General features: G+C 40.4%; 1 protein-coding gene across 1 annotated transcript; it reads right to left on the bottom strand.

Moving 5' to 3' along the window:
* Positions 1-845: 845 nt before the first annotated feature.
* LOC104042888 (uncharacterized) lies at positions 846-24712 on the bottom strand. Its single transcript, XM_064441801.1, is given in 12 exon segments — positions 846-2082; positions 2832-2900; positions 4053-4343; positions 8089-8136; positions 19386-19697; positions 19825-19921; positions 21470-21536; positions 22398-22611; positions 22722-22784; positions 24139-24421; positions 24423-24479; positions 24482-24712. Coding segments are annotated over 12 exon segments (1734 nt in total). The 5' UTR covers positions 24581-24712; the 3' UTR covers positions 846-1948.
* Between the last annotated feature and the right edge of the window lie 434 nt (positions 24713-25146).

Below are 25146 nucleotides of genomic sequence, written 5' to 3'. Positions count from 1 at the left end.
TGTACTCTTATTTCAGCTAAATAAATAAAAATTTAAAACTTACTATGAACAGCATATGTCTGTATAAATAAACTTCAGGGACATGTGAGCTGTTGCAGATGTAAAACCTGCAACCCTGTACTTGAGAAACCCGAGAAACTGTGAAGTGATAGCTATGCTCAGCATGGTTTAGGATTGCACGTAGGCATGGGGGTTTTATGCAAAAAGCTTAAAAAGCTGTGTTTTCTCTCTGTTTTCCTGCACATAGACAGCATCTTTCAGTTTCACGTATCAGACACAACAAGTGGATTTAGGGATCATTTTAATGAAAGAGATCTTGGTTCAGTAATGCAATCAAGCATTTCTCTAGCAGAGATAAAGGTAGGGCAGATGAGGATAGTAATGCTACTGAAATCTAAAGTTACTGCATTCCAAAAATACCTTTGTAGCTATGTTATTTCACTTTGATTGGAACTGAGCCTTAACAAATAATAGTATGGGATACCAGCTGTTTCTCAGAGTGAGTGACTAAAGACTAGATATGACATCTTTCTTCTCATTGAAGAATAACTTGACATTGAAGGCAGTAATTAGTTGCATTGGCTTCAATATGCAGGTTGTAAAATTGCTTGTAAGATACACTGTTCATAAAATAGCTGTGGTTGTTAGAACTGAGCCTGACTTATGTTCTCCCTCTGTTGCAATGGCGTGAGCCCTAGAAGGCAGTGCTATTGCAACAGCACTGCATCCCCCCCTGGCTTAGCTCTTCAACAGAAAGGATGTAACAAGCTAGCTTTTATTTTTCTGTGTAAAAGTGTTCCTGTTTAATACATTGAAAAGCAGAAAAGTGATGGTTTTAAGGATCTTTGGTTTCCTGAGGAATTTATACGAACAGAGGAATTAATCGGGTTTTCTAGCCATCTTGGCATATGCTGTGGAAATGCTGGAGAATGAACACAGGCCTCACAAATTCATCTGGAGGAAAGCTTTTATTGCCCTCTACATCATTACTGAAACAGTGAGTGTAAATGCTGCAGGCATTATCTCCAAATGTGTTTTGCCCAAAACTGAGCAAATGCTTTACCCCAATATGTCTACTTCCAGTTTTTCCACAGAAATTTGGAAGGAACTGATTTGTGGAACTTGGAGATGAAGAGTTTGAAGTCCAACATCTGAGAATTTTTCCTCTATTGTGAAAACGCTTTCTCTATCAAAGCTTCAGATTTAAGGTTTTGCTCAACTTAAAAAGGTATCTCTAAACAAGATGATGTTTGTGATCATCACAACTCTTTCTTGCTTTAAAAATACAATGTGCAAGTTTCCAGTCTGTGTCACGGTGCTGGTGTGGGGCCTGGTGGATTTATTCTGTTTCTGTACGTGTGTACCTTAGAATTCCTTTTATGCTCAACGAACTTCTTCATTCAAAAATATTATCTTCACTTTTTAAAGCTGTATTTAGTTAACTCTTAAAGCACACATAATTTCAGAACATTTAAGTCCTGATTTGGTGGATACATGAGAGTTGCAATAAATTATTGAAAGTATATATGAACAAGTACCTGTGAATTTACAGCACAGGAATGCTCCTAATTAAGCCTTAAGTGCAATGACAAAATGCATCTCTGCTTTATATGTCAAAAGCTCCATTGCACCTCTAAATTTCTCTGTGCATGACTACTTTTAACATGACTACCTTCCTCATTTTCCAATATGGACTTTGGATTAAAATCCAAGGCATGTAACCTTACTCTTATAGCCCAGCTCAGCTCAATACTCAGAAAAATTAGGAAAGCCAGAGTGATACAAAAACACTAACACTAAAGGAAAACAAGCCCCATGCACTAATTATTTTGGGATTTTTTTTTTGTTTTGTTTTTACATCTAACACTGAGAGCAGGGGAGTCTATATGGATAATCATATAGCAAAGCAAATTGAGGATGATTTTGTAAGCCTTTCCTAAGCCAGCGTTTATGCTTTCTTTCCTTGGTGCTTGGTTGGAGCCCACATTCTGTAGATGAAGAAGAGTACGATAAGGTAGTACATGGAGCTCTTCAGAAGAAGGACGATGTACACTAAATATGCTGTCCTGTGCGTTAAGTGATCTGTAACAAATATAAGACAGAAGAGTCTTGTTTAAAGTCGATATTGTGCAACCTCCTAAAAGGTGGGTAGAACTGGGACTGTGTAGTCTGTTTACTGCTGCAATTACATTGATTCCAGTGAGCAGTGTATAAACACATACAATGTCTTGACTGTCCTTTGAGTGGGTTTGCACTGCTAATAAATTCTAGATCAAGCGGATTTCTTAGCACTAGACTGCCTCTCAACGCCATTGGGTTATTATGCTCTGCAAAGGCAAGAACATAATTCTAGTACTTCTGGAACTGATTACCAGTAGCACCGTGTTTGCTTGAATACTGTTGTGTTGGATTTTTTGAATGTAAGTGCTCACAATTCCTCCTAAATCCCTGTTCAAGCTAAAAGAAAATTTCTTTGTCTGAAGCATTGGGCAATTGCTTGGCTGATGGAGCATCAGCTGAAGCCTTGAGCATTTAACTATACAGGTATTTAAAAAAGAGGCACTTAATGCAGGCTAATAATCTAGTAGACTGAATAGCATTTGTAGCTCCCGATAAAGCTACCTAATAAGGGTACAAGAGCCCCTTCTTATAATCCACAACAGAAGTTAATTCAGAATAGCATTGAAGCATTTTTAAGTTATAGACCCCAGGCTTAAAAGATTTCTTGTATACTATTTAGATAATTTCCATGATGTCCTGATCATGTGTAGCAATATCTAACTGTTGTATGACATGCATCGCTTTCCTGCGTATTAATACATTTTAATTACCTCTATTAAAAACTGTGCCGTTTCCAGGATATGTGGTGCAGTTTTCCTGAGGAGGAGGCTTTGAAGAATCTAATGGAAAGAGAGTTTAAATGACCAATTAGGCTTTTCTTTAATTTTAACAAACATGAATTGAGAAATAGGGGTAAAAAGAGGCAGTAAAGTAACAGTGAAATGGGAAGTTAGTATTAAACAACAACAAAAAAAGATGTGTAAGATCTGTCTGCAGAGCAGATGTTCTCGAGTAGGATCCATTTGCAGAGAGACTTTAAAGGGGGGAAATGCTCGTAGAGAAGTGACTGGGTATTTGTTGCCATAAGTGGGAGGTTTGCCTTTGCCCTTTTAGGAATGTGTCCATTAGGCTGTTCCTTGGCAGAATCTCTTTTATTGGGAACTGCAGTCGATCTGACATCCCTAAATACATTCTGCATCTAAATAAACTTAAAGCATGTTATTGTCAGAGTATATTTTGAAGGTTGAAATTTAATGGCTATTTATGGCCATACTCTCACTCACTGAAGTTACATTAAGTTGTAGTAAGTTGAACAGAGGTAGGTACTGAGAAAAGATTAATCTAAACCAATATAGGCAACTTTTCTTAAAGTTATTACCACGATTTAAACAATTTGCATTGATTATAGATTACTTTTTTCTTTAAATTGCATTGTCTATCAGATTTTTCTTTGCATAATCAATATTTCTGTAATTAAATATCTTATTTTCATACATGCTTATTATCTCATTATTGCTGGACTGTAAGTAATATATTTAGACCTTGCTCTACATCCCAGCAACCTTGTTTTTAAGTCCTTAGTTTTTTATAGCTGTGACTAATGTCAGGGGGTGTCAGAGGGACTTACATCTGTAAGCCATGGGTAACAGAGAGGTAATACTGTTTTCAGGAACTTCTGTAGACTGGAAAGTAACCAACACGGCTCAGTGTGGAACTTTTGGAGCTATACTAGTTTACATGCAATGAGGTTCAAGAACTGCTCTTTTCCTGTTACAAAGGGACGTCCACTTGGGGAGCATAGCACAGGCTGGGTTGCTTTTCCTTGGAAAACTTTGTTAGTTTCTTCCAATGTGTATTTTAGCTATTGTGCCAAGGAGCACAGAGGCTTTTGGGAACAGTAATAGAAAGCATTATTTCTATCATTTTATTGCAAAGAAAAAGTGATGTCTATAAAAATACGTAGAATAAAATTTTTAACATGTAGTATATACCTTGTGTTATCACTGAATCCGAGCCTGCTTCATGTTGGTATCTGCACTTGTACTTCTTGCCTTTGTTCTCCTCTTTCACAGTTAACCAGCTGCTGATTGAGTAGTCATCCTCTCCTGAGTGCTGCCAAGGGTCTCCTTTTACCACGTCCTCTTTTATCTCTCCTTCTTCATCAGCCCATGTCACCTGAATAACTTCTGGGTAGAATTTCTCAATAAGGCAAACATATATTGTCTGATCTTTATGTTTCTTCTGCAGGATTTCAGAGTTTGCTGGTGGAGAACTTTCTTTGTCTGGATTGGTTGTTGGAGGAAAAAAAAATAGCTAAATACAGAGTTGGAAGATCAATAGTGTACAGCAAATAAATACGCAGCCACAAAATATGAATTCTGAAGAGCAACAACCTAAATGTCTTATTAGCAAATGTTTTAGCTCTCTAATTTCTTATTAAATACTTAGGATGTGAATGGAAATGTCTTGTGTATGAAAGGAATTTTAAGTAGTAGGACGGATGAATTACAGCTGTTTCCATCCTTGAAGTAAAAATAAGTTTTTGGAGAGCTGGACGAACCTGGCATTCAAACACACTTTACATTAAATATGATTTCAATGGACCCAAATGGCAAGTTTTAGTTTTCAGTCTAAACCAGTTACAGTACTATTCAGAATAATTGGGAATAGAAAATATTACTTTTAACCTTATTTTAAAATGTGTTCTTTTACAGAGAACGAAAATGAATAGAGGCTTTTATGATAATTGTACAGAATTTCAAGCTCAAAATCCGAAGACAAGACCCAATTAAAATATTCTAAACTATTTTTGTTTAGACAATATAGAGTCTTCCAGAGTCCAGAGAATGTTTGATCTATGGTTTGATACTGTGCCATGTGTAGGGAGAAACATTATTTAAGTCCTAAACCGTTTGGTGAACACTAACCTCTAGACTGCTTCATTCATGCTTCTTGTCAAGCAGCACATCTGATAGAGGAAGACTAGAGTAGACTAAGCCTACTGTTTAGTACTAGAGTAGATTAAAAAGTATCTCACAAAAGATTTCTTGAGTATTTATTAGAAAAATAAATTCAGGTCTGGTTATTTAAAACCTTAGAAACCTACTCATTTACTTTTGAGAAATGTTAAGAAACAAATATTGTTGAAGATGATAATCTCCATTTAAACTGAGTTTGAAAACTTCAGGTAACTGCTGAGAGCCTATATATTGCAGCCATCCAAGCAGCACTGCTGTCAGAAAGTGTATTTGTCTGCATGAGTTTTGACAATTATTACATAATAGTAACAGTTCCTGAAAGAGCTTTGCTCATATGTTTGATAAGAGGAATTTAATATTGCTTTATAATGTTTATGCAAGAACAACTACATGAAAATTCTCTGCAGGATTTTATAGACCACCTACCTTTCAAATCTTCGCAGTTTTATGTCCCCAGTATAAGTCCCCAATGCTAATTTATGAACATCTCCTCTATTGAATTAATTTTCTGAAAGCTGATATTAATTTTGTTATTTTTGGGGGGCGGGGGGAAGGGGGAAGGCAACAAAAAGTTACTGTTGCCATCTTTTTTAATTCATTCTTTGTATTTGCCAGGTGAAGAACTTGATACAAGACAGGAAAATGGAATCACAAAATGCTTTGGACCCCAAAGGTTGGCAATGCTCTTCCTTTAACAGTAGATTTGTTTCAATATTTGAAGTAATACATTTCTATACCCAAATAGTTTATCTATCTATACAGGGTTGTCGTATATGATGTGCTTTCTGAAACATGCCCAGTATGAACATACATTAATATATTTTAAATGAAAAGTGAGCTGTTTCCACAAGCTAACTGTAGGTAATCTCCATTTCATTTGCCTCTCTGGATTAAACCTTATGTTATTATACTAGGAGGAGTCCAAATCATCCAGATTTTGTCCACAGGGAGAAGACATTTTGATATTATAAAAATGGATAGTAAGTTTAAGAGTCTGTTTAAGTTAAATGTGAACTTCTGCAGTGTGTGTATAGGCAGTGCTCATGGGCAATCATTTTTGCCTACGCTTAACTACAAGTGAAGACTAGATACAGTTTTCAAAATTGACTTTTTTTATATAGAAGGTACCACTTAAGACTGTTTTACTTAACGCAGCAGAGAGATTTCAGGTGTTCGTCTCCTTACACCACTCCTTCTCTTTAGATTCCGACGTAAATCTCCACCACTGCATTTGAGCAGCCAGATGCACAGGGTTTAAAGTGTGTTCTGGCTGAGTGGTGAAGTTTTCATGCATTGTGAGAAAACACATGAATGTAAACATGTATTTTTGTCAAAAAGCTGCTTCCTTTCTTTAAATGATCTGGCCATTCTAGAGCAATCTACGTTGCATCCCCCCTAAAATAACTTAATGAGTATTTGAAGTATTTCATACTCAGTGTTTAAAAACAAAGATGACCAAAGCATAAGGCTGTCTACCTTCAAAAAGATAACCCTTTTATTATAAATTTCCTTCATCTTTGAGATTTGTCATTGAAATGAAGGTGTGGACTGAGTTCTGTTGTACCAGAAATAAAATTGCTAACAATTTTATGGTTCTCTAACATTAATTTAGGGGTTAATTTTATGTTCTTTATGCATCAGTCCTCCCAGGGATGCAAGGTTAAAATAATTTCTAAAATGATTTACTTGTTCCAGAATACTATATCTTCAGAAGACCACAATGTATATCCTGTCCCAGTGACATTGCACCCTGCAAAGCCTCATGCCTATTTTAGCTGTTTCTTTTAGATTTTCAAAGCTTAGTAAATTAACCTGACTAATTTCAGGAGGCTAAAATTTAATTGTCTAGTTTGATGTTGTTGTCTTGGATTATCAAATCTAAGTAGACAGGGAAAGAGAGATGTTTCCAACTGCTAGCTCATCCTGCCCATTTTAGAGTCTTTTATTAAGATGGAATAATTTCCACCTCTGGAATTGCCAATGTCTTTTCATTTACTGTAAGACGACCCTAGGTGCTTAGCTTAAATGAAACACCTAAATCATATCACAATACTGAGAAAACGTACTGCTTGAATAACTGCAACTGTGTGCGTGCATGGGAGAGTCTCAGGTACACACATAGGTAAATGGATGACAGTGGAGAACTGAACAAATTAAATTTTGCATATATACATGTATGTACATATTTGCATGTGGAAAAAATATCTCTCCATAACCTGTGGGTATGTTTATGGAGAAAAGGATGAAAACTTGTAGAATTGGCTGTAGATTTTGATGTATTTTCAGGCTGATCTGTTAAGTCATTGAAGTCAACATGAGGGTTTCCACTGGCTTTTCTGGGCAAATGATCTGATCCTTTCTGAAAAATTTTAAAGTCATGAACTTCCACTCCACTGTCTTTTTTGTTTTAGTTAAACTTTCAAAAATTTTGCTGTTAACTTTGTTAAACAGCTTTCTAAGACGCGTTTTAAAAGGTACGTAGGTCTTATTTTAAAATAACATGTAAGCATGTGCAGACGTTTCTTAAGCTAAAATCTGTCTTTCCTCTCTTGTAATAATGCAGTGAGACTGCAAAACATTGTGCAAATAAAATTCTGGAATTAGGCTTATAATTAATAAGCTATTAATGAATTTGGGTTCAAACTTTATGTTTTTACAGATTAACTGTCAGAAGTTTTCTTAACAACAACTCTACAGTTTCCTTATAAGTATCTATAAATGAGATTTATAAATAAGGTCAATGTGTTCTTAAGCTGAAGTTTTAATTCTCATTACTTGGATGATCCCACAAAATAGAGTAATTGTGTTTGATACTCAAAGCTCCTCAGTTCCCCTTCAAGCCAGTGGGAGCTGAGAGAACTCAGCACACTCAGCTCATATACAGCATTCTTGTCCTGATTGCCAGTCACTTCAGATATTATTGCTGATAATAACACAGTATAGTCCTAACCTACTGTGAGCCACTCCAGATACCTTAAAGAGCTGACAACCTTCACTCCAAAGCTTTCCCATTACAAAACTTAAAAAATAAGTCTTTGAAAACACTTACTGGAGACGATGAGTTTTGTGCCAGAGCCAAATACCTTGTAGGTCCCCCACTAGTACATTCCTTTGCAGAAACTGCTTGGGACGTTTTGGCCGGACAAGGACCAGATTTAACAACCGCCATATGAACTATTAGAGCCGATTCATTTGGCTACATTAATGTAGAAAATTTTAATTCAGTCTCAGCTAATGCTGCTATTCCCAAAGATCCTTTAGCAATACATACTTTAAATCAAGTTTCAAGTTAATCTTTGCTATCACTTGTTTAAAAAAAAAATCAAAACAAGCCAAAACTGTTGTTGTCCAGGGCATTGATTGAGCTACCATATTTCCTCTAGATATTTTTTCTAGAAAAATTAATTTTTTTGCAGGATGGTGAGTGCTTTTGACCACACAATTTAAAAATACACACATGCTAGACCATTGTTTAACTGAATTAATGAAAGGCAGTCCTGAACAGCCATGATTCCTCTCAAGCCTAGTGGATGGGCATTTACTCGTTGTAAGCCTAATCCTCTGGATGTTGAAGTTACTGTAATCTGCATAAATGGATGTGGGATCGGGGCCGTTCACCCTCAAATCCTGCTGTGCTTGCCTACACAGTACTATTGCAAGTAGTCAGTACCGAAAGGAAACATCACACGTGCATCTATGTATGCTATAGAGAAGCATCAACTGCCATCTTTCCTGCGCACATCCTTCCCTAGGGCCTTCTGGTTTCTCCTGATGGAAAACCATTTGCACCTCACATGAAATCCTGCCAACACTGAAACCAATGCCAACATTTCCAAAGGTCCAGGGTATCCCCCCACCATTTTAATCTTCTGATTAGTTATTGTCTTCCTACAGCTAACTGGTGCTGTGGTGCATCCAAGAGACCTCAGTTCCTCTTGGCTGGAATAAACCACCATTACTAGGACAAATCAATGGGGAAAGACTTTCCCCTTGACAAAACAGAGAGATGCAGAGCCTCATCCATGGTTTAGGGGATATGTTGGCACTCACAATGTTTTCCTGTATAGCACCTCTATTCCCCCTGCTCTGAGGCCAAGGGTCAATCTACAGCCATATTTCTGAGTTACCCTAACCTTGCTGCCCTGGGCAGTATGCTTTGCACAAGGTAATGACCTGATGTAGCCCTAAGTATCCAAAAGAAGTTATATTTCAGCCAATTTATAATTTATGTGAAGTCCTATAGTTTACCCTGACCTCTCTTATACAAGCATTTGAGTGCTAAAGAAATGAATTCTGCTACTGCAAAGTCTACATCACTTTTCTGTATTATACTTTTAAATCTGTATTTTAACCTGTATCGTAATTTTAAAATAGCATATCACATTCCCTCTTCTCTGTATTTTAGATTATCAGAATAAGGCATATTTTCCTAGATACTAGAAAACTTAGCAGAAACAATAAGCTTTGGGCCAGTTCCAAAGACTTTGTTATATTCAGTGCATGCAAGTGCTCTGCAAAAGCCCACCTAGCCTCAATGTTTTTAAAATCTCTTTTTGTGTCCCAGCCTAGCCTCATTTTCTTATTAGAAAAGCACCTGTTTCTTTTGACACTGATTTCTATAATTAAAACTTTCCTCACAAAATGATGTATGGATGAAATTGTGTGTACTCATACAACAGATTTCACTTATGTTAGTCTTTCAGGTTTAAATAAATAAGCTTGCAGGTACACAAAAGTAAGGATTTGGAATGCTGACAAAATGGATGATGAAGCCCTAATTTAACAGTGGGCATTAAAAATCATGGTAATATTTAGACACCTGAGATTTGTAACTTTCTAGACTGAGTCTCCTTCGATATCCCCTGAAGTTTCTGTAGAAAACGTGAAGAGTAAAGGTTATCACCTTGACAATGTGGGAAATAATGCATTGATATATATGTGAATGTACATCTGTGTATTAATATATAACCTATAACAAGAACCTATCACTGCATCCTATCACCAGTTCCAGATGATCTTTTGGGCCATGGCTTTAGGATAAGAGAATGTTATGAACAGGGTAATGTTCGCACTGAAGCTTGTTTGTGAACATTGCCTTAAAAGAATCAGATGCTGAATTAATCTTCATGCCCATGAAATCCTTGATATTTTAAAGCTGTTAGCAAATATTCCTAGTAATATTAATCACGGTAAGAGACTTTTACTCCACAGATTTATTTTGAGTGGCCACATCTCTTATTTATGTCTTACGGCTCCATCCTTTTGCCCTAATACTTGTTTGGACTTTTGAGTCTACTGGGTTTTGATTCAGAGCTTCATGCTTTTCCCTGTTGAAAAAAATACTAGTGCAAACTAGTGCATACATTAATCTTCACCATTTTGATTTAAACAGGCAGAAATCCAACTTCAGGTAATGTATAAATAAATTTAAGTATAATCTATCCTTAGGCAACATATATTTTATAATATATAGTTATAAAAAATAATTGTAGCTTTTTGAACTCTGATCTTCAATGCACTCGATGAAAACAAGGTAGGTACTTCAGTAGTATTTAGGAGATAGCATTCAAAGAAATCAAATATTGCTACCATAATTTCTGCTATGAAAATATTTCCTAGAAATGTTAGTAGATTGTTCTTTCTGTTGCTTCCAAATAAGTTAGCAATATGCTTGTGAGTTGCCAGGAAGACCCAGCTTCAGCTGAATCTGAGATGGCAGAGGGAAACCAGCCCCATGCTAGCAGAGCAAGCCACTCTGCTTCTGTGCTGAAGGAAAAAAACTGGATTTGGAGAGGCTGGGTCAGTCTCAATTTCCCTGTTGGAACCTTGTGAGTCCCTAAATTTCCTGGAAGGATACTTACAGAAGAATCCTGTATTGCCAGTTTATGTTGGATTAATATTTCCATTCCGCTGTAAGCTTCTAAAAACTCATCTATTCCACCAAATGCGAATGCCAAACCAGTCTCTCAAATCCCAACCCTTCTGTTACTTGCATTATTGTAAGTCTCAAGCGACTTTCTTTTGGTCAGAACTAATTAAAAGAGACCAACAAGAACAAAATCAAGTTCATTACAAGTTGATGGGAGTTTCGCTCTCTCTATGTTTGCCTCTTTCAGTATAGATATGGGAAAATATTCTGCTCAAGCTCAAACCCCGATGATTCAATTGAATTAAGGTCACTTATCCTAAGTCCTGGTTTTCTGCATTTCTTTCCATTAGGAGTAACTTACTAAGCTGATGTTGGATAGTCACCTCCGAAAAGACAAGCTGCAATGAAATGCCTGATCTTAAGCGTGAGGTCACTACAGCCCTTTTACTCTATTAATTGGCCAGAAGCCTTGACCACATACAGGCAAAATCCTACAGAATTAGTGTGATGCTTGAAAAGAATTTATTTTGAACTGTAGATATTAAAAGCATGGCAACTACCTAATTAACAAGGTAAGGATTTTCACTAAAAACACCACACCTATCCTGACATGGATATTTCTATTGAATTTTGGATTTACTTAGTCATTCTGACATAAATCATTATAAACCATCTTTGCTGGATGTGCTAATTAAAGTTTATATATTCAACCAGGCTTAAAACATTTGGTAGCAATAGTTCCTCTGCCTTGTGCTTGTGTAGTTGTTTACTCCAGGATTATTGCATTTAAAGCACATTTAATAGGAAAAAATATTTTTGTCCTCCACTTTCCATTAAAATAAATATCTCTGCAGGAAAGGCAAAAAAAAAAGGATCACTTCTTCATATGCGTATTAGCAATAAGAGCATTTGGGGGTAGTAATTTATTTCTACTGCCAAAGTGCTGTGTACATGTCAAAAATAATTACAGACAAGTTATTTCACTTTTACTAGCCTAATTAAAAAATTAAAATATGCAATGGCCATTGCATATTGCTCTTTGTATATGTATTGGGAAAAGGTTTTCTTTTTTTCTGCTTAATTCACAGATGCTTGATTCCCTGCTTTTTCCTTCAGTACAGCTGGGGGAAAAAGTGAGGGCTCTGGAAACTACTATCGGCCATTTTCCACTGCCTTTCCAAGGAGGAGTATGATCAAAAGTGACTCAAAATTGCTCCTTTTCAGAAATGTTGGTGATCCTAAACGACTGCATTTCAAATACAACAAGGCTCTTACTGTAGGAATGGCCAGCTAGGGAGGGGAATCTTGCACAAGGATGGTGTCAACTGAGTCTGGAAGTGGGCTAAGTGCCCTCTAGGACACCATAGCACTCATCTATATGACCACCCCAAGCTCCTATAGCTTATTGTATGGAAAATAGCATGCAACTTACCTGACACAATGAGTTTTGTACCAGAGCCGAACACCTTGTAATAATCACAGTGAATAACATCTTTGCAATAACAGTGCAGGTCTGTTATCTTTATATGGGTAAATAGCATTCTTTAAAGAAAATCAGATTTGCTGTGTGATCAATTTTTAGACCCTAGAAAAGTAAAAAAGGAGCGGTTGCCTAAACTAAACTGAAAAAAAAAAAAGTATGGAGGTTTTTGAGGGCATGTATGCTGTTAAATGGACAGGATCCATCTCAACTACTTTTAGTCTTCTGAAAGTTTAGACAGTGGTGAATATTAATCACCTTGGCTCCATCTCTGCTTTCTGGAGAGAGGCAGCCCAGCAGAGGATCTGTTTGATCAGGTATTGGCCAAGTAATTTGCTCCTTATATAACCCCATAATTTCAGACCTAGAATTGGTGAACATTTTGCTGAGATCTGAGCAGCACAAGACTCCTACCAGTATTTTTATTGTCAGTAACATGAAGAAAAACCCTGCATGGATTGGAACTGAACCTCCCACTAACCAGATACAACATTTTCAGATGGTTAAAATTAGGCAAACTGTTTTCATCTCAGGTGCTCAGCTGAGCCAAATCACAGGCAAGTATCAAAGCACCTGAAGTTTACTTGAAGCAAAATAATTTTGCTAAGTATGTCAAAAAATTCTGAATTTGGCATTCTTCCTTAATAATAGTAATAACTGATAATAAACAGTTTCTGCGAAAGCAAGGAAGAGAGACCCTTTCGACTATACGTATCTTCAGACAGCTCTTGGAATACCTCAGATAACTCCTTTCATTTGGTATCATCAGACATATTCTTAAAGGAAAACGTTTTGCTTTTCCAAGAATTTGAGTAACCCAAGGGTTTTACACATTTTTTTTCAGAATGAGAAGTATCACAAAGGTTGAATATGCATATTTAAAAACAAAAAAAATATTTCAGTTCTCCGAATGCTATCTTTGCCATATCTATATTCATCTTTAAAGAGAAAATACTAGTGGGCTTAGTTATACATCTGTGCTGCAATAGCTGTTGTGTTTCCCCCATTTCATGCATAAATACAAAACAATTACGTTGTGTTCTCCTTATGGAAATCCTGTTTAAGAGGAAAATCCTGCAAAGCATTAGGTAGGGTTAAAACTAGCTAGTGCTAAAATAGCAGAGCACTTCATGCAGCCAGTATCTAACAGTATTGAAAAGCATTTCAGGAGGAGGTAAGTTTTAAATTTTGTACTTACTTGAAACAATAAGCTTAGTTCCACTTCCAAATAGTTTGACATCAGCATACCACAGCCTGATAATGCTTAGCAATATCTCCTGCACTGTGCTTTTCTTGCACAGGCCTCAGAAAAAGTGTCTCTAATTTAGAGGTTGGTGATAAATCTGGCCCAGTGCAATAGTTGACTTTTCAGTATTGACTAGAGTGACGCTTTTAGAAATACTTCTATTTTTATAGTGAGTTAAAAGTTCAGGTTTTTAAACCCGACATTTCCCGAGAAGAAAGCAGTGCTGTACTTTTATAACTATGTTCTAATCCTTTTAGCCCTGGGATTTCTCTAACAAAGATCTGTTGCCTCTGGTGTGCTAGGTTTTCTCTGAAGTAACTTCTTTTTGCTATTTTAAGAAGAAATGTTGTTACATTATGATTCCCAGAGGAAATGAAGGAAGTTTACTAGTTGTTTGTTGATTTAAATATACAGGTAAAGATTTTTTTTTTCTTAAATGTCCTATCTTGTGAATTACTTAATATGTGAAACCAGCTTAACTAAAGTTTCATCAAACTCATATTTTGAAGCCCATATTTTAAATGCAAAGTCCATGCTCTAAACAAAACTAACTGACCCCCATAACTCATGCCTTTGGTAAGTGGTTATGCTATCGTCTTTTTGGCAAAAGCAGCTGCCTCTACACAGGCACAGTTTAATTGCTAATTGCAGCAGAGGACATTTTTGGTCAGAGGCATGTACAACATTTTAAATTTCTCCTGTAACTTTCCTCTGCTTTTTACGAGTTGACTTAGTTATAGTCACCTTAATAGTATAATGTATTTTCTGAGCAACGTAGTGTAGGCATTGCTGTATGCTTTATACTGAAAACAACATTCATCCTATTGATTGCATAGATTCACCACGGTTAAGGATAATACAAATGCAAAAGTAGACCAGTTACTTTTCAGTAGGGCCAGAAGCTAGAAATTTGTTACATTCCAGGCAACTTTCCTTCCCAATCAACTTAGACTAACCATCTCCATCAATAAGAAACTTTTTGCATCATTTACTTGCTGTTCTGAGAGTGAACGTTCAAGCAGGTCACTTTTCTTTCTCAGAACAGGGCATTTTTACTTCTCATTTTTCCATTCCCCCACCCTTAATAAATATTTAGTAATTGTTCTAGAGGCAATTTCTCTATTCATGAGGTCAACGTATTTATTGCCCATCAACCCACCCAACTGGGGCACCACACACATTTCACAGACAAAACATGATTTATCAGGCAGAAATTAATTTTCCTACAGTCTTTCATTCTTAATTATCTGAGAACCTAAATGACTGTGAAAATCAGATCAATAATAATGGTACTTACCAGAGATAATTACCTTGGTTCCTGTGCCAAAGTATTTGATCCAGGTGCTCCACACTGTGTTCTGGCTTTGCAATAAACTAACATGCTCTCTTGCTATGCCATTACTGAAGGAGATCCCCCCCCCCCCCTTTTTTCTTTTTTCCCAAGCAGCCCTGAGAGACTGAGTGAAAGCTTGGCCCTTGGCTACTGGGAAGATGTCAGGAATTTCAGACTTGCACCTGGTTGTTCAGCTGGTATCTAATGCCCTTTGGAGCAAATCTCTTTCCTAAAGTGTTACAAATTTGTTAGATAGCCCCTCCGCTTAACACCTAAGAATTAGGTAAGGGTTTCTCTTCAATTTCAGACCCACAAATAGGTGCACAGGGTTGTGCATGTTAAAAACCACATACCTTCAGGTGATGATCCTGCTCTTTCCCAAAGGGGTACACCCCCTTTCACCTGCAATTAAGCGTCAACAAGTACTACTAGCATGGAGTTAATTTTTAGTTGCCTTAAACAATTCAGCAGAGGGAAAGGAGGGAGAGCCAGCACCATAAGCATCACAAAGATGTCTGTGTGCTGCAGGTTGCATTTTCTGCCACTGGTACATAGTTATTGTCTGCCCATCTCCTGGAATCAGTCCAGGCTCTGCAACAGCAGCTCACCAGCATCTTTTCATATACTAGCGGGTAGGAGGAGGCGGCTTTTCCTTTGCGCACAGGTTCCTTACAAAACAGACCAAGATAACATCAGAGGAGTTACAACTACTGTCAATCAAACAGCCTCCCTGCTTAGTTTGCCATTTAAGAGAAACTGAATTTGAGTGCTTCTGGGATCTCGCATGGCATACCGACTGCAAAACAACGTTAAGAAATTATGATTTGTGGCTAGACGGAGGAACTAGACGGAGTGTGAAGGTCTTTCAGTTGAAGTAGGTGTAACAAAAGCAATTGTCTACTCTGAAGGCTCCTGGGCAGGAACAAAGTAATCTCAACCACAAAGCAATGGCAGGAGTGATGTAGAGAGAGGATGGTGTCAACCGGTACTTTTTCCTGCCGTGTCCCTAGACACACAGTGGAGGCGGCCACCACCATCTCATCTGCAGTTGCTGGAACTGTTGGCTTACCGTCCTGACAGTGAGTAGCTGGGAGGACTTATTAAAGCAAATAAGGTGAAATATTGCATATTGCAGACAGTATGTCTAACTCCCCTGTATGATCTGGCCTTGCAAATGTGAGTAGGACAAAACTGAACTATAGTGATTTGGAGAACCAATACACATTTGAAATTGTGTCACTTTTTCATCCCATCAGACTAATATTCCATTATGAGTTACACTTCAGTGAACCAAGTAAGGAGAGTATCAGGGTACCACAGTAAAGGAAGATATTAAGGAGAGCTTGATCGTAGAGAAAAACCTCTGTGGATTAATTCCTCAGGCACGAGAGTCGGCATGTACCTTGAGGCAGTGGCTAGGAGAGATGCACTGTGTATGAGATATAAATATGGACAGTTGTTCTTAACTATGGAAAGCTCTTTTCTTCAGTACTAGCTTTGATAACTGTCTCCAACTTTTTAGGTGATTCAGATGCATCGCTACTAAGATGAACAGCAGTGAAACACATTGATAAGCATGAAGGAGGGGGAAAAGGGCAGATACAGCTCCAAAAAAGTGAACAAATATTCTCACCTCCAGGTGTTGGGAGGAATAAATAGGAAATCTTCATCCTCCAAAAGCTACAAACTTTTAAGTGAAAATAACACTCCTTTTCCTTTCCTTAACATTTTATGAACCTTCAGGATAAGGCTCTCTGTTTCAGTTTTCTTTGTCAAGCCAGATGCTTTGAAGAGCTCCAGTACAACATGCTGACCTATTTCCAGGAACAACAATATAGAAATGTGCCTCTTACCATTAAATAAATCCTTACAACTAGAACACTGACATGCTTGAGCGAAGAGGGGGAGAAGCCGGATTGGAGAGGATGGGTTAGATATTGGACCTTCACCACTGTCCCCTTTGCACTATGCACTTGCTCAGTCAAAATCTCTACCTTTTGGCAGCTGATGGCTCCAAGGAGTCAGTCAGCACCGGCCATGTCCTGCTTCTTCAGAGCCTACGCCTGAGGCCAGGTGACTCATCCACGCTAGGGGAGGTGAGTTGTGATATTTCAAGTTGTTTGCCGTTGAGACTCTGAGGGAGTTTTTGTCTTGGTGATCTCTGAGTTCCTACCACAGTGACTGTACCAGTAGGCACAATAGTAGGTAGCAGTGTCGTCTGGAATGACATCATTTATTGTAAGAAAAAACACTTTCTGGCTAGAAATTTTTTCAGCTAAGTACTTGTTCCTTTGGAAGCCGTCATCTACTACTTTTGACCCTGAGAAGTAGAGAACCCTCTCTAGACCTTTATTTGCCTTCTGTTGATACCAGTGTATGACAGTGCTGTCAAAATTTCCAGAGACGTCTTTAAAGTTACATTCCATGCGCACGCTTCCTTTAGACTTTGTGATAGATATAGGTCTCTGCACGGGAATTTGTTGTGCAAATACATCTAGGAAAAAAAAGAGGAGAAATGATGTCATTAGCTGGAATTCAGGAATTTGGGAAGATGCCTGTTAGCACAGCCATGGTGCCTATGAGAAGAGGAGAAGAGGTAAGAAAATAAGGAAGGACTTACAAGACCAAGCGGCTGTGGCCACAAGTGCTGCCAGCATCAGCATGTTTGCTTGCCACTCTCTGCTGTCGTTGAGACTTGGAGAGGAAGAAAACCTGCCCTGGTGCAGAGTGAGCAATGCCGCATGGGAAGAGGAGGGACTCCCCTGGGTGGCAGCTGGTGACACTGTGCATCCAGCCAGAGTAATGTGTCCTATGAGCTCCTGCTGGGAGCACTGGGGGTGGGGGAGCAAAAGGGGAGGGGAGGGGAGGGGAGGGGAGTAGAAAACTCTTGCCTGTGTGGGGCTTTGCTCTGTGGACAGACCATGGGTGGCTGTTGTGAAGCTTGGGAAGTGCTGGTCCCCTGTGAGACATCCAGAGTGTGCTAGAGGTGGTGAAACCACTGGAGATGGCTCTCTTAATGGTCCACATTGATTTTACTATTATAAAATGGGCATTGTGATGCCACATGCTGCAACAAGGATGAGGTCTTCTTCAGGAAGCTTTCTGAGCAAAATATCAACATTAACTGCAGCACTGCAAATGCAGCATTGATGGATGCTGGAAGCCATTGCATGTGGAAGGCAGAAAACAAAAAATAAGGATAATTCACTGAACTAAGAGGAAACTCTCTGGAAAACTGCCATGAGATCAACAGAATGTGACAGTACCAACTTCTAGCGAAGAGTTGTGTGTCACATCACTGGCTAGACCTGAAGGTACCGTGAAATCAAAAAGAACTTGCCTGCTTAAACTTCACTTTGTGTTTAAGACTTTCAGGACCTGAGGCTAATGGTGTTTAGTGTTTATTTGCAGCAAACCTGACCTTCTTTCTGAAGTCCCATAGCTCATGCTATGTGATGGTCCAGCATTTCAGGTATCGAATTACACCCCTCATCAGGAAAAGAAAAGCTGATGAATAGGCACATACTGGGTTAATGGCACAAACAAAAATTATTCCTCTCAGTCTCCCCTGTGAAATGCTTGCTGTGCCCAGGGCCATATACTAACTCACTGCAAATTTGAAATAAGTCCATCAAACTTGATAGTTTCAGTAAAACTCCTTCCTTCTAAAAAACCCTGTTTATCCTATTTCCTGTAACATGAAATGAAAGAGGAGGATGGTTATAAGCAACATATCATCAGCTGTGGTAGGTAAGAGACTATAAATCTCTGATTTAAATTGGTCCGTGTGGGATTTTGTGGTATCTCAATTAGGTAAACAATATTTCCAGGGACTTACAGTTGCTCACACATACCAAAGAAGACTATAATGGAGAACATGGAGAGCTTTTTCTTAGAAGTGCTAGGCAGTGGCAAGCATATCATTCCCACCACCAAGGTACTTTCTTCAGCATATTGTCTTTCTTTTACTGTCTTCTCTTTCCTAAGGGAGAACAGTGGCTGGACTGGAAAATCAATTCAATGTTTGCTCCCCTCAACTGGCCACTAGACTTCTGCCATGGCTGTGCAAACAGAACCAAAGGAGCATGTAAGTTTCCAGTATTTATGTGCTAAACCAAAGGAGCAGGTGAGTTTCCAATATTTATGAGCTAATCCTTAAGGCAGTGAAGACTTCCTTTGCCCTTAAAATAGTAGGTGTGTGTTTGAAGATTGGAGTGCTAATGACAACCCAGACTTTGAAAAGGACAGTTGTACAGAATTAGTTGCTCTTTTTGGGTAGCAGAAAAAGGTTTGGCCTCTCAGCACCTCATATCGGATGGAGTGAGAAGACTGGGGGAGTGGCACAGTAATAACCCTGTGGTTCAGATGTTGAGGGAGGATTTTTTTTGCCTCGATGATCTTTGAGTTTCTATCACAGTGAGGCTCCCAGTAGGCACAGTAGTAAGTAGCAGCATCATCTGGAATTACATCTTTTATTGTAAGAACACACCGTTTCTGGCCAGAAACACTTTCAACAATGTACCTGTTTGCTTGAAAGCCGCTTTCAACCGAAACTTTCCCTTTTGAAAAGAACAGGAGCCTTTCTGGAGCTTTACCCTCCTTCTGTTGATACCAATGTATGACAGTGCTATCAAAATTTGTTGTCTGAATTTCACATGTCATCCGTACACTGTTTTTGAACTTTGTGATAGATATAGGTCTCTGCACGGGAATTTGTTGTGCAAATACATCTAGGAAAAAAAAAGAGGAGAAATGATGTCATTAGCTGGAATTCAGGAATTTGGGAAGATGCCTGTTAGCACAGCCATGGTGCCTATGAGAAGAGGAGAAGAGGTAAGAAAATAAGGAAGGACTTACAAGACCAAGCGGCTGTGGCCACAAGTGCTGCCAGCATCAGCATGTTTGCTTGCCACTCTCTGCTGTCGTTGAGACTCAGAATAAGATGAAAGGGATCCTAGATGAGGACAGTGTTCTGTGGGAGAAGAAGGTGACTCTCTTGAGCAGTCTTCAGTGATGGGCCTTCTGTGCACAAGCAGATCGAGCTTACATTTGCAGGAAACCCACTCCAGTCTAGCAAGTGCTAAAATTGGTTAGAAGGTTGCAGTCATGTCTGCTTTTCAGGTAAAGTTGAGATCTTTACCTGAATCCTAAGATTACGGCCCTTGAAAAGTTGAGCCAGAGCCACTGAGGAAGGGCTGTGAGTCAGATCAGCTCCAGCCGTATATTGGGGTGTGAAGGTTCCAGCGCGGAGGTCACACTGGTGGGCGGTGAGTGCGTGCAGTCCCCGAAGAGGTTGCAGGGAGGCTCACAGTACCTGAGCAGGCGGGAGGCATTCCCCCATGCCACTAGGGACCTCCTTTTGCTGTGTCAGCTTAGTCACCCAGCTGCAGCATGCTGAAGTGCCCGGAGTGCCCCCGTGCTAGTGCTGCCCTCCACTGAACAGTGGGAGGCCATCACCCTCTAGTTACCGGGGCAGCTGCACCATGGGAAGGCACCTTTGCTTTGGTTATGTGTGTGGGAGGAAATGCACAGCCATAGGATTTTGCTTTTGAAGCTCAGATGAGATGAAAGCACTTCTTGGAAAGGAAGACTGGTAAACAAAAGCTGCTGTCAACAGCCATGGCAGAGGGTCATCTCGATGCGTGGGGCTGATGCCGTGGGGCAATCCCCTGTGACTGGTGAGTCTGGGCTGCAATTTGCTGATTGCAAGGGTGATGAGCTGCTTCGTCCTCCCTCCTGCTGGTGGTTGGCCACATGCAACATGCCGGTGGTAAGCGTGTGTTGCTAACTGCTTGAAAAGGTGCCCGTGAGCAGAGGGCTCAACGGAGAGGCAGGCAAGGAGAGGCACCTGCTCCTGTGTGGTGGCAACAGAAAGGGTGCCTCTCTTCCAATAAAGAACTGTTGGCAAGTCCTTAATTTTATTAGGCCTCCCTCACTTTCAGGGGAGAAGAAGAAATGACTTAATGACTGGCACGCACAACAAAGTGACATGGAAAGAGGAATATGAAATGGACTTAAAGGTAAAGGGAGGGAGGTGCAAGGAAAAGGTCACTCATCAAAGTCTCCTGCGTGGGCAACTCTTGTTAATCAGAGTGAAAACTGTGTTGGCAATTGATTGCTGAGGACCTGAAGTCCAGCCCTTCTTGCCAAAACCTACCAGGACATGTATAAAACTGTTGCAGTACATTGTTATTCTTTTGATCACAGATATCTTCTGGCACGTGGTTCCAGATTAAGAAGAAAGGCTTATGGGAGTAACTGGGTCTTACACAGTTAATTGTCTAAATTACAGACACTCTCTAGGTTTTACACTGCAGCTTTCTAACAGAGCAAGTCTCTCAGTAGGAATAATTACAGATCAAACTGCATGGTGTCGGTGCCAAGAGGACACACACATGCAGTGGCCAGAGCCTTCTTCAACAATATACCTTTTCAGGTTCAAATTATGAGCAAATAGACTTGTCACTTGAAATATTTTCAAGGTACCTTGACTCCTTTTTACATGACCCAGAGGTTTTCCAGCTTGGAAGTTCCCACAAGGATGTGAGGCTTCTGGATCATTAGTCAGCCTGAACCAAAGTATGGCTAGGAGTCAAATATAGCTGTCAGACAAATGGCAGCTTTCCTCAAACCAGTCTTTGATCATAGGCCCTGATTTGTAACACTCAGTGCACCTAACCCAAAGGGCCTGAGAGTCTCTACTTGCCAGGGGCACGGCCCCTGGCTGAGGATTTAACGTCTGCCCTGGACACACCAAGTGAGAAAGTGTGAAAATAACATTGGGCTTTTTGGGATGTTGTAGATATTTATAGAGAGTAAAATGCAAAGGAAGGAAAAAAAACAACACATGAAGGAGGGTGTGCAAGATTGTCTGGTCTTCCCTTCTTTTATATTAATGTCTTTTTTTTTTTTAGATAAAAATCTGAGGGGATGGAGATGTGTTTCTCTGCTAGCTCCAAGGATTCTAACAGAGAAGAGAAATTTACAGCTTAATTTCTTGACACAGACAAGCATTTTCACTGTCAGGGGAGTGCTTTGATGACAATCAAGCCTTCGTCTTAAGAGCCATGTTCACTCCATCTATGCTGAAGTGACTGGGACTGTCTTGTTTCTGGATGTTACAGACATGCGTGAGTACTGAAATGATATGGTGATCATTATCATCATATATTTAGCGTTTGTCATGAACAAATTGCTGTTACTTAGTTGCAGAAAATCATGACATGGGGGTGGAATAGGGAACTTTCTGGATTTTGGCAGAGTTCAGATCTTGTGGTTCAGAGTGCAAAACGACCTTTTTGTATGGCTAATCTTTGCCCGTCTAATGCTGTGATGTCTTGATAAAACCCAGTATGCACAGTAGTAAGTACCAGAATCACTCGGGGTTTAAATAATCTATCCTAAGACTATAGAAAGGCTTTGTAGAATACTTCCGAGTTTGAAATCTCCTTTTATCAGCACTGTCATCATAAACAGGTGACTGTCCTGACATGTACAGTATCCTCTTTGGTGGCTGCCCAGGAAGCTGCTTGTACCAGTGCACAGTGTTATCGGCGCTCATCCGGCACTCCATGCTGACAGAGCTGCCCTTCACCTGCCTCCGGAGCGCTGGGGTTTGCACTGGCACTGCCTGCGTGTCTCCACCTGGAAGGGGAAGCAGAGAAATTGTGTGAAGGGAAGAAACCACTGGAGTTTGGAGCCCCGACTGTGCTCTCGGCACACGGGAAGGAGAGGGGAGAGGAAAAAGGGCTTACGGGACCACAGAGAACTTGCAAGAAGGACTGGGAGCAGCAACATGTTGCCCGTGTGGGTTAAACCTGGAAATGAAATGGAGAGAAAAACGTTATAAAGCCCTTCAGGTGGAGAAAGCTCCAAACAAGTGGGAGGAGGAAATGACTCATTTGTCACATCCAATGGTCGTTCTTCAACTTGCTACCATGGCGGGGGGTTAAGTTTATTGACAAGCTAAACCCCATCAGCAACGGTGTAGAAAGGAGCTAAAATAGTCAATTTGAAGTAATTTTTCTTCCTCTATCAATCTGCTACATTCCTCTCAGACTTATGTGCTGAGCTCACACATAAAAAGTCCAGTGGTTACATTTTGGCCCTTCCCAAGGACGTTCTCCTGACCTCAGACACCCCAAAGCTGTCCCAGAAGCATGTTTCAGCAGCCTTTCCTAGAACATACTGCCTGCTTTGGTAGCACAGATCAGGTAAGTCATAGTGAACTGTCACCTCTGAGTCTTCCTTAAAGCAGCTCCAAACTGCCTCGTCCCCTTATCCATCTACCCCAGACACGGTGATGTGACGCCAGGGTGAAGCGTGCGTGTTTCCCAGGCAGCCGTTTTCTGCCCTCTGCTGTTGCTTGTACTTTTCCTCATTTCAGAGCCCTGCAAAGGTGCCCTGCACAGGCTGCATGGCAAACGGTCACTTGGGCAGCAGCCACCACACAGCATTCTCTACGCTGGGAATGATTTCTCATTTTCTGACCCAAAAGAGATAATCAACTTTGGACTGCTGTAGTCTGCAGCTTTCTCTCGTAAATGATCTTCACAATAATTTCTCGGGGCCGTCTTTTCAGGAGAGGCACAGTATTACAGACCCTTGCCTATAACAAGGGGTCCTAGGGCGTATCGGTGTTAGAAGCAGCCCTCCCCATCACTGAGTGACCATCATCGATGAAACATTAGGGTGGGAGTGACGAGTGAGGAGCATCACCAGTATCGCCATCGTGACCTGGGTGTGAAGTCTCCCAGGCTACCTCTTCAGTGCAAATATGCCCCTCCTGTGCTGCCTGCCTGCCATTTGCTTCATTTTTGCCAGCTCAGACTGTATGTGGGGAAGTATCTGCCTTCTTGAAAGACAAAACTGTGCCACTGTCTACTTTCAGCTGTAACGCCATCACGCACAGGAGGGCTCCTTTTCCCCAGCACAGCGCATTATACCAGTTGAGGTGCAGAATGCTGCTTTTCTGTGCTTTTCTCTCTGTCAGTTATTTAGACTTACATACTCAGCATGAACCTGTTGTGTTGTTTTAGAGGCAGGAAGGTGCAATGGTGTTTCCCTGCATTTGACAGAAAGCCTGCCGCTCAGGGTAGAGGCAGCTTTGTGTACGGGCTGCCTGTGCTCTTCTGGTTCTGTGGGACTCCCAGTAGGCACAGTAGTAGGTACCTTCATCGCTGGAGTCGACGTCCCTGACAGTTAAAGTGCAGACATCTGTGTCTTTCTTTGAAGACCCAAACTTGTTTCTGTAGGAACTGTCATCATAAGCAGGTTGATCTGATCCGATATACAGAATCCGTTCGGGAGCTTTGGGTGGTATATGTCGGTACCAATGTATATACGCAGACCGGAAGTCAGATATGCCCTCGGCTTTACACTCAATCCGTGCAGTTTTCGTTTGCCGTTTGGTAGTAGATACTTGGCTCTGCTTCAGAAGCACTTGTCCATCTAGAAAGAAGGAGAGAAAACACAAGGAGCGCTCTTAGCCTGCTGTTCACTCACACTCGTAAATAAGGGGTACCTCCTGCCGCTGCCCCGTGCCATGCTGTGGTGACAAGGGGAACCTACGAGACCAGGCTGCAGCCAGGGCCAGGAGCGGGAGCAGCAGCATCCTGATGGCTCTTGCTGGCGTCTGCCTTCAGGAAGAAGGGGACAGATCTCCCGACAGCAACGGAGAGCTGCTGCGGCTGAGGAAAGGAAATGACTCACTTGGGCATCATCCGGAGAGGCTCCGCTGGCAGCAGGCGGGTGACGTTGAGAAAAAGCAGCGTGGCTGCACCCTGCTGAATGTTAACAGCCTGATTATAGCTTTTACACAAGCAGCACAAACTCACCTGATTTCGCTCACTCTCTCTCTCTCTCATGCACTCTCCCCCCAGATTACTTTAACTCATTTAACAAAGTAATTGTGTAGTCTGAAGCAATTTTACCACTGCTTGTAAAGTAGTTGAAGGCTGCTAAACAATGTGTGGGGTCAGACGCTTTTCCTCAGTCCCACTGCCAATAAAAGGAAGCAGAAGTAAGAGCCTGAAGCTTAATGAATTTGAAGGCCCTCAAACTCCTGCTCATCGCACAAGTTGAATGCCAAAGGCCAGGAGACTACACAGCACCATCTGGGAGCTCAGAAGGAGGATTGCTGCGCTTGTGACTGTTTCTTGTCACAGGTAAGGTGAGAGG

Source organism: Phalacrocorax carbo, chromosome 2, assembly GCF_963921805.1.
Source record: "Phalacrocorax carbo chromosome 2, bPhaCar2.1, whole genome shotgun sequence".
Classification (NCBI taxonomy): domain Eukaryota; kingdom Metazoa; phylum Chordata; class Aves; order Suliformes; family Phalacrocoracidae; genus Phalacrocorax; species Phalacrocorax carbo.
Note: the sequence above shows the minus strand (reverse complement) of the source record. Positions and strands in the feature narration are given on the sequence as shown.